Source organism: Amaranthus tricolor, chromosome 15 (genome assembly GCF_026212465.1).
Source record: "Amaranthus tricolor cultivar Red isolate AtriRed21 chromosome 15, ASM2621246v1, whole genome shotgun sequence".
Lineage (NCBI taxonomy): Eukaryota > Viridiplantae > Streptophyta > Magnoliopsida > Caryophyllales > Amaranthaceae > Amaranthus > Amaranthus tricolor.
The window spans coordinates 2,451,636-2,465,102 of NC_080061.1; the positions used below are offsets into that span (position 1 = coordinate 2,451,636).

General features: G+C 35.4%; 2 protein-coding genes across 2 annotated transcripts; both read left to right on the forward strand.

The window, feature by feature from the left end:
• The first annotated feature begins 1,366 nt into the window (after positions 1 to 1,366).
• On the forward strand, positions 1,367 to 5,145 carry LOC130801648 (vacuolar protein sorting-associated protein 55 homolog). The gene is made up of 5 exons (XM_057665529.1): positions 1,367 to 1,618; positions 3,640 to 3,774; positions 3,898 to 3,937; positions 4,374 to 4,461; positions 4,558 to 5,145. Exons 2-5 carry the CDS (start codon positions 3,676 to 3,678, stop codon positions 4,748 to 4,750), a joined length of 420 nt encoding a protein of 139 aa, XP_057521512.1. The 5' UTR covers positions 1,367 to 1,618; positions 3,640 to 3,675; the 3' UTR covers positions 4,751 to 5,145.
• A 7,727-nt stretch (positions 5,146 to 12,872) lies between these two features.
• LOC130801455 (uncharacterized) lies at positions 12,873 to 13,394 on the forward strand. Its single transcript, XM_057665319.1, has one exon. The coding sequence runs from the start codon at positions 12,986 to 12,988 to the stop codon at positions 13,259 to 13,261; it is 276 nt and encodes a 91-aa protein (XP_057521302.1). The 5' UTR covers positions 12,873 to 12,985; the 3' UTR covers positions 13,262 to 13,394.
• Positions 13,395 to 13,467: the final 73 nt, after the last annotated feature.

A 13,467-nucleotide genomic window follows, 5' to 3' on the forward strand; every position in this document is an offset into this window, starting at 1 on the left:
AGTTAGATTTGATTTTATTTGATGCACATTTGCCCGTCGATGACAATTTAGTGATTTACATACATACATAGGTATAAATGGGAAAATTGTTATAAATAAATTAACTTATTTGCGGCGATCAGTTAAAAATAAACCAATCTATCGTTTATTTTTAAATAAACCAAGCTTGTTTATTTATTTCGTAGATAATATCTTGTCGGTATAAACATTAGTTACTAAGACTAATTTTTCTTATTTTCTTCAATTTCTCCACATTTAAAAGTCATTCGTCACCATTGTTAACAATTTCAAAAGCTTTATTTCCTCTTGCCAGTTTAAATCTTCCATCTTCAATTCAAAATTTGTTCCCTATATATGAATTCTGTTGGGCATCCCAATGTTCTTCATCTCCATCAAAATTAGGCACTTGATTATAGTTTCCTTTTGTTTATTGGTAGAATGTAAAGGAGTGTGAAAGATTCAAAAGACCTTACTTGATTGATTCTCAATCAGGGCAGAGGGAGTAACTATAGTTAACTTTAACTTTAATGACTTACATAATCGGTTACAAGTTATTATGGTATTTTATGACCAATTTTATACAGAGGGTTAGTTCATTTAAAAATAAATGATATGTTGATTTATTTTGAAGGCATTATGAATAAGAAGGTTTGTTTATAACATTTTTCGTTGAAAACTTAATACTTTGTCTATCATATATAGTACGAAAAAACACTTGAACACTATTGTTTTAAATAAAAATGATTTAGAGTCTGAGACAAGTGTGAAATGGACATCATCCATACTTTTCTATATTTTTAATATTTTATTCACAAGTCTACACTTCCGACTTTTCGCTCTATATAATCACCCTCTCAAACTCAAACTCTAAATTTTAAATTTATTGCATATTATTTCAATGTGCATTATCCTTACAAAACACAACTGTATAACTCACCTAGTCATCCTCCTTAAAATATTGGTCATGTAATAATTATTATGGGTGTGTTTGGCAAGGAAAAATTGAGGTTGAGGATTGAGGTTTTGGGATAGGACTATAGAAAGTTTTTTATTTGTTTAATAAGAATGAAAATTGATAAAAGTTGAGACATAAACATAAGTTGAGACTTGAAAAGAAGAAAGTCCCATAAAAAAGTTTTAGGGAAAATAAAGTAATTCGAGTTAAGATTTGAATAAATTATAAAAAAACATTTTTATGACTAATAAAAATAAAAAAAAGTAAAAAATTTTAAGATCAACTTTATAAATATAATCACTTTTTTATCTAATTGCTTATTTACTTTTATCATTTATCAAGAAAAAACATAAAACATATATTTATCGCAAAATCACCGTTCCTAAATCTATATCCTACGCCTACGGATGCACCATCATTTTTGAATTAGGAAGGAGTATTAGATCCTAACATGTTGCAATTGACAATACCAAACAACAATACTTGCCAATCTAAGAACCTTCCTCTAACTGGAATATTTATCCCTCCTGTCGTTGCTCACTTGCTCTTGGGTTAATTTCTCGAAGAGACAAGAAATTCAACCGGTGTTACGTCTATTTTCGCAATACAATTTATGATTTAAGCAATTGAAATAATTCATTCTCATCTCCTTATTCTCACCTGGTATGTTAATTTTTCTTTTTGATCTAAATCGTTGCCGTTAAAATCATTTGTCAATTTGTAGTTTATATTGGGGAATATTTATTGATAAAGCTAAAGCTTTTGTCTAAATATTAAACTTATGACAACAATGGTGTTTTCAGTGGTTGCTGATCGTATTTTGGCATGAATTGATTATGATTTTATTTGAATTATCTGGGTTTTGCTTGATTTTGACATTTTTAAATTTTGGGTTGTCTCGATTGGTATTTTTTTTCTTTCTATTTTGTTAAATTGGATTAAAGCAGTTAACTTTTGTAAGGATAAGTAATTTGGGGATTGTATCAAGTATCAAATCTGTGGGTGTTTCTGAAGTATGTGGTGGATTAGGGCTTGTTACATGTAAGCAGAAATAGAGGTTTATGGTAGTGAAAAGTCTAGCGTCGTATTGAGGAATTTCAGTTTTATTGGTTATGGATGAACTTGATTTGGTACACTAAGCATAATAGTAGAAATTATATTAAGGTGTCATTGTACTTTGTAGTATCTACTGATCACCTTAAGATGCTGATTTGACGGACGCGGTCACATTTACAAGGAAACATTATCAAATTTGTAAGGTAGATAAGGGAAGTAGTTTTTGAAGAGTTTATAGGCATTTCTTTAGTAACATTTGAGCATTGTGATTGGAAGTGGCTTAGATATAGCCTTTGCATATTGTGGTTGGAACTTGAAACTGGCTCAGTAATGGTTTAAGGAATTGTGGTTAGAAGTATTTGGATACGGGACTGTGGTTGTTTTCCATTTTATGTAGATCTTTTTTCCAGGTGAAGGGATTCTTTTAAAATAAGGATTTTAGGAAATAGAAATAATAGTTTTTATGATCTGATCGACTTTATTAGCTGTGTGAGGAGTGGCTTAGCTATTAAGTATTAACCATCTAAAAGCTTTGATAGAGGGTTTTACATAGCTCATGAGATGGTATAGCGTACCTTGTTTCTTTTAGTATGTTTTCTGTTGCGGTGTTGCCACAATTTACACTCCTTTTAAAATAAAGTAAGGTCAAAAGGTTTTAAAGGGTTGTAAGGTAAAAGTTCCTCAAGTTGAGTCAATTAAAAGTTTATAGTCAATGATCTTGATCCTTAGTCGGGGACTTGTTTCTATACTCTGGTATGTATACCCTATTCAAGGTTTTAAGAGTAAAACCGGGTCTTCCAATTTATAGACTCATTTATAAGTGATCTTGAGCAGCACCTTAATATGTTGTGCAAGGGTTTCAAAATGATCATTCTAGTGCTAAGGTTAATTCAAGAGCTTGACATTCTTGTACATATCAAGAAAACAAGTGTAAATTTAGGACCAGAAGCAAGTCCACCATCATTATCACTTATTAGAAATTCAGAGTGGGGAAATTCCTGTGTTGGATTTATGAATACAATTCTTGTTTGTCAAGGACTTGTAGTGATGAGGAAGCTTTTAACATTATTCCTATAACAAACCAGTGCCTGTATATGAATTGGTTCACGTTTTGATCTATAACAAAGCAGTGCCTGTATAGTGCCGCTTCGCCGTAGTTGTAGGCTTATAGCCGTGTAGGGCATGACTTTGGTAGTTGTTATGAAGGTATGTGTGGAAACAGTGTTGTCTGATTCACTAATCTTGTTAATTTGCGAATTTTACGCCATTTTGTGCTAAGTTAGGGTCAGTTTAGGTGAATTATGAACCAAAACAAACGACTTTTACGCCGTTTTGGGCTAAGTTCGTAATTTGAGCAAATCATGAATTCTTGCAATGAATTAGGTAGGAAATCAGGTAACACCGTTTGGAAGTTGTCATGTGGATTCAATGGCGGTGACTATTGAACTTGTAGGTTATACTGACGGTGAATTAAGGGCTTCCTTGAGGGAAAATCAGTTACAACAAATAACCTTGTCTCCGCATTTGCAATATATTACAATAATGTAGCGCTTTTCTGTTCCTTGATTTGCTTCTTCAGTTTAATATGTTTTTCCTACTGTTCCTAAATTATTTTCCTTTTGCTTTAGATCTTTCAACCTATGTGGTAAGGGTTAGATAGCACAATGGCAGAATTACCTGGATATATGGTGGCTTGTGTGCAAAGTGGAAAGCTTGCTTTCCTGGCAATTCTGGTGTCCGGAGGGGTAGTATTGCAAATTTTGGTCGGTATTAACTATCAAGCAATAAACACTTTTTTTTTTCCTATTTGATTTGATTTTTAAGGTTCATGTCGAAGACACTGTGCCAAGGTCATAGGTCTTATGATGACTTTATGATTCTTGCAGGCGTGTGCTCTTTACAATAACTGGTGGCCAATGCTTACAGGTATGGCAAGTCCTTGACTCCTTGATATGTTTCATCGGCTATATCTTGTTATTTAAATCAAAACAATGTTTTACTTTTTAGAAGTACTATTTATTTGATTGTGTGTAATTTGTATGGCTCCGTAACCGTATGTTCTGAATTACAAGGTTTTGAGCATTAACTATTGCACTCCTCAAAATACAGCTATGAGCTCGTCAAAGTATACTACTATATAAGATAGTTCAATTTTCCAAAATTGGAAGGTCCTGTCTTCCTAACTCTAGGTTGTATTTGGCCTCCCGATAAACTTAGTTCCTATAGCTCTTGGTGTCCAGTCCTCGCGATCTGCCTTGTTTCTTGCCAGCAATGCGGCAATAGATATTCGACACATCAACTTTTGTTTACAATTTTCTGTATGTCACTAGACTCTGACATTGCAAGGTTTATTGTGTTGCAGTTATTATGTATGTTCTTCTCCCTATACCTATGATGTTCTTTGCTGGATCTGATACCTCTTCACTTTTTACAGAATCTTCTGGAAACAGGTAGTTTAGAGCTTTTTTATTTTTGCTACTTTTTGATGTTTTTCAACTGTTTCTGTTACTTATACTGATTGTCCATTTCTCCCCACTTATCGACAGTTGGTTAGACGCGGCCAAATTCTTGACAGGAGCGTCTGTTGTAGGCAGCATTGCAATACCAACTATCCTAAAACATGCGGGTATCATTGGTTGGGGAGCCTTGGTCATGGAACTTTCTTCCTTTTTTGTATTCATTCTAGCCATTCTGTGCTTCATCAGAATGGATGACGATGATGCTTATACCATCCTTTGATGTCTTCCGATGGTCTTGTTTCAGACCAGCCTACTTTGATCTCTGCACTCTGTAAAGCTTCTTGGATACAATATAGAAGTGTATCTTCTCGTGCATATTTATATATAACAACTTCACACGTAAAGTGTGTATCACCATAAACATAACCTGAAGGTCGAGGAGAGTGGAGATGGAGGAGGGTCGGAGGCTGTCGTTTCGGACCTGTATATGGTTGATCGCTTTGATGGAATGTTTGTGTTTATTGTGTACGTAATTTTTTTATTTTATTTGTAAATTAATACCGAGCTTTACTGTTTGTTACTTTGTTACATTACCTTGATCGAAATGTTACAATTCACAAGGGTGAATATTCATGGAAAATTGTGGCAAAAAATTAAGGTTGTTTGGAGTGAAAATGGCCCAGAGTTTCTTAGTTTTAAGTCTTTCTTTGCTAGAAGTGTAGGACAGGGAAATTGCATCAAGCATTTTGGATTCATACTGCAAAACAGAATGACAAGGTTCGGCATAAGTATTGACATGTTTTAATTATAGCCCGGGCTTTCATTCTGCTACTCTCTGTTCTGAGTCGTCTTTTTGATTTTGACATATTTATATTTTCGGATATTTTATGATTATCACTGAATTTCTTCAAAATTCACCACATACCACATAAAATTTTTTAATTCACCATATACCATTAAGTTTTCGTATGTTAGCACAGAATACCATTAATGACAACTGCCGTTTGTGTGCTGTTTGTGGGAAATTAATAATTCACCATATACCATTACTTTTTTTTTTGCGTCAAATACTATTTTAAAAAAATATAGCCGTTGGAAGAGTGTAAGGGATAGTTTGTGCATACATTGGAATTGTGATAAACAAAAGAAGTGTCATACAAACCAAGTAGTTAACATTTTGTTCAAAAGCAACTTGATACTAAACACCGTTCACCAAAAAATGACACTAAACAATGCTAAGTAGCAGCCTTTCTCTTCTTCCCCCTTGTGTTGCCTTGCTGTGAAGAGGAAGCTGCATGTTCTGCTTCTTTGCTGATACCTTTTTTGCCTTGCATGTCACTGCATTGTGGCCTAGTTCTTTGCATAGGTTGCATTTGTTATTCTTGTGCCTCTTTTCTTTTTTTGCTTCATGAGCAGCTGTTCTCCTTTGCTTAGGTGGTCTGCCAGCATTTCTTTTTCCTTGGATGGTGCAATTTCTGGCACATTAAGTGAAGGCCAGTGAATTGGATCAGTCATGGGGTGGATGTGGTCTCCATAAGTGAGTTTGTATGCAGCCCCCTTGTAGAAAGGTGAGACAAAGTCCCTAGGATCAAATCCTTGGTTGTAAATGACCCTGAAACTATGCTTGCAAGGGATCCCTGATCCTTGCCATTTTCCATACCCACAAGTCATATTTCAAAGGATGACAGGGAACTTGACATATCCATCCCTCATCTCAAACCCTCCACCACCAGCTGTAGTGGCATGGCAGAACCTAGGCTCATCAGTCCTAGTCGCCAACACCCCTTTTGCATGCTCTGTCAGCTCATTAGGTTCCATGTCCACTGCTTTATCGAACCTGGAACCCATCCTTTTTATGCACCAATTCCTGACAGCTTAATTATTCAAAAAAAAAAACCACAATAAGCAACAACAATTTTTTTGCATTTAAATGAGCAAAATAGGGACACAAGTTTACCTTCCAGCAATGTCAACACAGGCATGTCCCTGTTGGCCTTTGTTATTACATTGAATGACTCTACGAAGTTTGTTGTGTTATGATCACAACAAACTGTCATGTTAAACATGTGCACACTCCACTGCTCTTCTACATTTGTGAGATAATCATATGTTGCTGCATCAAACTCTTTTATCTTGGACATAGCTTTTCCAAAAATATACTCATTGTAGGCATTTGCAGCAATCCAAAACAGCTTATGAAATGTTGTTCCTCTCCATCCTAGCCTTGCAATTTGAGTACAAATGCTGGCAGCATATTCTTCTGGTAGCTCTTGGGAACACCTCAAATAATGTTGATTCAACCCCCTAAAAAAAACAAGACTAAGTTAGTAAACAGCTTCATAATCTCAAATTAACTTCTTTATGGCCCAACTGACTTTATCTCTTAGAACTGAAGCATGAATCCTCCAAGTGCAATCCCTCATCAAACACCTTGCTATGTACCTCTTACTGTCAGCATGGTCAACTGAAATAGAGAAGCCCTCTTGAATGCAGTAATCTCTGAATACATCTAGAAACTGTGTTTTAGTTTCAAAAATCAACCACTCCTCAAGAACAATGGATCCAAATGCTAAGTGAGACCAAATTTTACTATTTTTGTACATTTTGTCTAACACATGAGACCCATCTAAGTAATCCTCAAAGGTCTTCTCATGTATATTATCACGAATATCTTCTTCTCTCACAATGTACTCATCCTCAATGTCCAACTCTATATCAGAATCAGCCTCAACATCAGAAGCTTCATAATCACCATCTTCACTATCATCAGAAGGCCAACCATCAGACTCAACATCAATTACTTCAACCACCAATTTTTTTTGCTCGTAGTGTTGATTTGCCTCTTTGCTGCTGTTTTCTTGCCAACATCAAGGCCAAACTTAACAACAGTGCTTCTAGGCACCGTCCACTCTTTGAGTTTAAGCCTGGTTTGTTCTTTGGGCTGGATTAGTTGCCTAGGCTGCTGTTGGGTTGACTGTGTAGGGGGTATTTTCTTCTTTTTTGGAGTAAGCTTTTTTCTTCTTGGAGGGTTATTTGGTTGAGATGTTTTTGTTTGTGAGCATGGAGGTCGTAAGGGTTGAGGTTGTGAATCTCCTGAAAAAATCTCATCAGCTGCTGGGGTAGCAAACACTTTTTTACATATTCAAACCTATCATCATCAACATTCAAAATAGGGACCTCTACAGCCACAGTATATGCCTGCTGAGCCAAAAGCTGCTCCTCAGCTTCTGTTTCCTCTGTCATCCTTCTATTCTCTTCCTCCATTAGCCTAATATTTTCAACCCTGTTCCTCAAAGTTTTTGCCCAACAAGCTTCTGCAGACTGAAACACAAGAGATGGTGTTTCTGTGTAACACCCCGAGATTTTAATGACATAATTTAATATTTTAATAGTTTTTAAAGATTTTACGATTATATTTAATTATTTCTGAAATTAGTTTTAATAAATTTCTTGCATACATGAATTTAAATGTTAATTTATATATATATATCAAAAATATAGTTACGATTTCTTAAACAAAGAGGCTCGAATCGAAATGATTATTTTATTAAAATGTGTGAGGCCGCGAAAGTGAGTCTCTTAGTTGGATCTCGCAACAAAATGAACCGAGATAAAAATAAATAAAATAAGCATGATAATAATAATAATTAAAAAAAAAAAAAAAAGGAGAAGAAAACGGTTAAAGACCCACGAAACCCTAAACATTGAAGACAAGCCGTTTTCTCCTTCTCCTTCTCCTCCTTCTCCTTCTTCCTCTCTTCCCGTGCGCTTCCTTCTCCCTTCTCCTCTGCGCTGCCTTCGCCTCTCCCCACAAGCAGCAGCCTCCGCGTTCGCTTCTCCTCGCAAGCAGCAGCAAGGCTGCGTTTTCCTCCCATTCTGCAGTAAAGGCGGCCGCTACCAGCAGCCACGGCCAGGCGCGTGGTGTCCCTCTCAACCGTCTAGTCTTTACTCCTTTTCTTGTTACCCCATTGTAAGCCTCTCAAGTTCACTCTAAGTAATTTTCCTAGTAACTAATTAGAATTTTACTAAGTTTATGAACTTGGTGTTAAATTTGTATGATTTTTCATTGAATCTTGTTGTGGGTAAGAAGTTGATTGATGACTTGAATGTATATGAATCGGGTTTTTGAAATATGGATGAAAAGTGTTAAACTTTGTATGCTGGTTATTAAATCTTGCTGTGAGTGATAATTGGATTGGTGATTTGAATGCATTCATGAATTAGGTTTTAGAAATATGAATAAATAGTGTTGAGCTTTGTATTATTTTCATAGAATCTTTTTGTGGGTAAGAGTATGTTTGATGAATTGAAAATATTTTTGACTTAGAGTTTGAAGTATGAATGAAAATAATGGTAGTGTGCTATTTTGATGGTGTCTTAGTAATGAGTAACCTTAATTGTGTTGAGTGTGGGAGTTTTGTTAGGTAGGGTGGTCTTAATTGGCCTTGTTGAAGTAAAAGAAATTATTAATGTTGATTACAAGTGCCCTCGTTAGATTATCGAAGTATAATTAAATGATATTAGTAAGGCTATGAACATAGTGTCAACTGTTGAGAATTATTAAAGCTACTTGTTATGATGCTTGATTTTAGTTCTTTCTAACCTTAGAGAATATAATGAATGATGCTGTGATGTGATAACTTTAAGACTCGTCGTTGTCGTCATATTAGCACTACATCAACATTAAGTGTGAATCGTCGCCTTATATTAAGATGATGTGAACCGTTATAACTCAAAGTTAGTTGGCATAATGAAACAGTCGACATGATCCTTTTATTCTTTGCCGATGGAAAAACTTGTGTTATTGTTGAATTGACGATTATGCTTGATGTTGAATGAGATGCGTACGTGCTAGAAGTAATTGAAAACTTGTCGTGAATGGATGATAGTGGTTACTTGGTTTCTTGCTGGTATACCCAAGTAGTTAAGAGAACTTATAAGTTCTATTCCTAACTTGTATAGGTTCCCAGTTTATAAGAGGAAAGTAGACCCTTAGTTGGGTGATTTTTGTAACTTGTGGTCGTGCAGTGACGCTTACAGGTACGTACACGCAGTAATTTATTATCATGTTTATCGTTACAAAGTATTATCAATATTTCATGATTGTATACATCGTATTAGAATTATAGAGCGCTAGAAAGTGAATTATGCTAGCGTATAGTCATACTAGTAATATAGGCAAGTAGAATGAAAACATTAGGAGACTATGAGAACAAATTTCTAAATAGTAGAGAACACATCGTAGTTGTGTGTGGTGTCGAAGTGATTTCCTACTTATTGAGCCTTGATGTATGATTAATTGGCGTGACTCGACTGGATTATGTCCGGTTGATTTAATAGTCCCCTAGGTGAGGTTCGACGGGACCACCGTAAGGGGGGTATGAGCATGCTTGGGTCATTGGGCGCCGGATGGCCGATACCGCCCCTTGACCGAGGCGATACCATGCGGGCCTTGCAAACCCCAATATGGTGGCCTCTTCACTGGTTTAGTACCCCTGTGTGTTAGTTTTTCCCGAAGGTAGGACCCGAGAGGGTCAGCTGGAGGGGGCATGAGCTCATACTTTGCCAATGGGCGCCGGATGGCCGATAACGCCCTTGGCCGTGTCACTATGCCATGAATAGAGAAAGGATTCACTACCCTTGAATATATCCCGAGAGATTAGTAGTTTGAAAGAGAAATTATGAATAGATAGAGGTGTTCAAACAGATGAGTAGACTTGCTATTGCCATACTATATCGTTGTCTATTTTTTTGTTTAATGATTTCAATTATTATAAGTTCATTATTACTGACGTGTACATGTTGTTGTTGTTTGCTCATGACTATCTATGATGTTCCTGCTATGACGCATATGACTATGGTCATTATGTTGAGCAGCAGGAGGATCATAACTTGGCATGACAGGTATAGGAGCTTCTTTTGCTTTGCATTGGGGAAAGAGCGGAGTACGAACGTAACAATTGTATATAAAATTGTCTTAATGCTTGTAGCTTCTATGATACTTGTACAGTTTTCTTTTGGGGTTGTAAAACTTCTTTTGTATGGAGCCATGTGACTCCTCGTATGATCCATAGATCCGCTGCGTAGTTTTGGATGTACAGTAGGGAGAATACTCCTTTAGTATTCGTCAGATCGATGCGTTGACACTGGAACCACGATCCTCGTTAGAGTTGATGTTTTGTGAAGCCGACGATGATTTATTCCGTCGTGACGTATTCTTTTGAAAGGCGTTATATGCCTTAGATTAGTTTAATCATGTTAATCAATTATAACTATACATATTCTAGTCACATCCTCAGTTTTCAGCAGAGATGCTGCCGAAATTTCAACTCACTCACCCTTTTTAATTAATCCTTAGCATTTATGTTAAGTATTTTCTCTTTTTCTTTTTATGTAACACCCGAATTTCCTCCCTTCCTTCACGATTCTGGTTTCGTTTAAGGGGTTGGAAATTCAGGGGTGTTACATTCTGTCTCTTCGATAAACACTTCAATTTTACTCTTCCCTTCATTCCACTCCCACATTTTTAACATTGCCCCATCATCAACTAACTCTTAACTTACGATTTGTTCTAGGTTTACTCACAAACAGGGTGAAGTATTTAGGGAGATATACGTTCTATTTCACTGAATCCTCAAACATATACGCTATCAACTCCATCAAATAGGTCTTATCAGTGTCATCCACCCTCACATCAAAAGTACCCTCTGGAGCATGAACTAACAACCACATTGTACTCATTCTAACAACAACATTTACCAACAACACATTACATCACAATCCAAACTATAAATCGCATACAAAAAAAAAACATATCACTTTAGCATAATTCAGATTCGCATGCAACACATCACACTTAACTTTCATATAATTCACATTCGAATTTCATAGCAAACAAACTGACACAACTGATCATTTTCCACCAAACCCTAACCCTAACTCAATTTTGCAAAAAAAAAAAAAACAAAATCAGAACTTGAAATGCAAATGGATAAGGATAGTAATACCTTGCGTACGCTTAATCCACCAAATTAGCGTAACTTTGTGCGAAATTCAGTCACGACCACCACGCTGCCTCACAAACGTGCAATTCACTTCACACAAATCGACACTTTGCAAATTTTTGATGGATTTTAAGGGTTCTAGATCAATGAAGACGAACATAGAGTTTCTTGAATGGAAAAGAAGAAAGATGGGGCGTCAATTTTTTGAAGACATACGTTGTGTTTGGGAAAGTCAACCCTAACAATGACGCCAGTTGAATGCGTAAGGGCATTCTGGTAATTTATCACAAACGGCACACTAACGGCAGTTGTCATTAATGGTATTCTGTGCTAACGTACGAAAACTCAATGGTATATGGTGAATTAAAAAAATTTTTGTGTGGTATATTGTGAATTTTGGAGAAACTCAGTGATATATCATAAAATTTCCGTTATAGTTTTTTGTTGTAATATTAGATTTTGTCTCCCAATTTTCCCGTAAACTCATCTCTCCTTTCACGACATCTACAAGTTTCTATATTTATTTTTTCTTTTACTTTTCCTTTTATCACTACAAATTGATAGAGTAATTTTGCTTTTTTATATAGAGAATGAAAGGAGCATAAGAACTTATATAAGCTTTACATGATAATCATAAACAAGTTTTTACATAATTTTAATCGTAGGTCTAATATTACTAAGTTTTTTTGAATTAACACCAAAGAAAAAGACTATTTTTTTAAATAAAGTATTTTAAAATTAGCATCAAAAAGAAAATAAAATATATTTACTATTCTCTCTATTCCACCAAATTTGCTATATTTTTCGTTTTTCTGTTTAAGTTTAAATTAATTTACATCATTTCAATTTTTGACGTGATGAAAACTTTTTTTAAAAAATTATCATCTATTCATTTCTGCTACTTCCACATGGCATATGATCCACCTTGCTATTGTTTTTCTCACTAATCCTAGTTTACACACCAAATGTACTTATAGCAAATTTGATAAGATAGAGGGAGCATCAATCAAATATCAATAAAACATCAAATTTGATAAGATAGAGAGAGCATCGATCGAATATCAACAAAACAACAAATTTGATAAGATAGAGGAAGGTTGAAACCTAGAAGTAAATACTAAATATTGCCTCAATGCATTATTTTCCATTTTAATTTCTTCTTGTAATTTTGCATATTTTTTTGGCAATGGTCTCAAGTCTCAACCACTTTCTTTTCATCACAGTTACAAGGTGTTTATTTAGGTCCTCGGATCAAATTTGAATTGAGTGTTTTGGGTCGGTTTAAAATCGGATCATATTCACATTAATTTTTACTTTATATTAAATTCATTTTAAAGTCGAATTAAATCGAGTTTGACTCTAAAATCGAGTAAATATGATATATTAAACATAGAGGCAGGTATCATAAACTCTTCTGCCTTCTCTTCCCCCTTTTTTCTTTCTTAGTGATAAAGATAAACCTTTTTTTTCTCCTCTCCACTTTAAGTCATCAACCAAACAAGAACAAGAAAATGGGTTTATTATGGTGGAAGAACAAGACGCCTGAGCCAAAACCGGAAGAAAAATCCAAACCCGGAGAATCACCGGAAGGTATGAATGGAGCTATGGAGGTTAAACGTCCTCCTCCGACGGATGTTACAGTTTTCGAGTTCGGGTCGGTGGGAGCTTCAGCAGATAAGGTCACACTTGCTGGGTATTGCCCCGTTTCCGATGAACTGGAGCCTTGTCGTTGGGAAATTATCTCCACTAATGATTCTACTGCTCCTCAATTCCGGGTTATTTTCTAATAATTGGGCTCTACCCCTTATTTTAATTGAAATGGATATTGTAGACTGTAGTTGATCTTGTGTTGGATATTATAATTGTTTGATGACGGAAATATGAGACAAATTTGGAATACAAGATTTGGGATTGTGATGATGTTACATGTTTAATTGCATTTTCATTGTTGTTGCTTTTCATTTAGTTGTTTTGGTCTGCTGTGAATATTGGT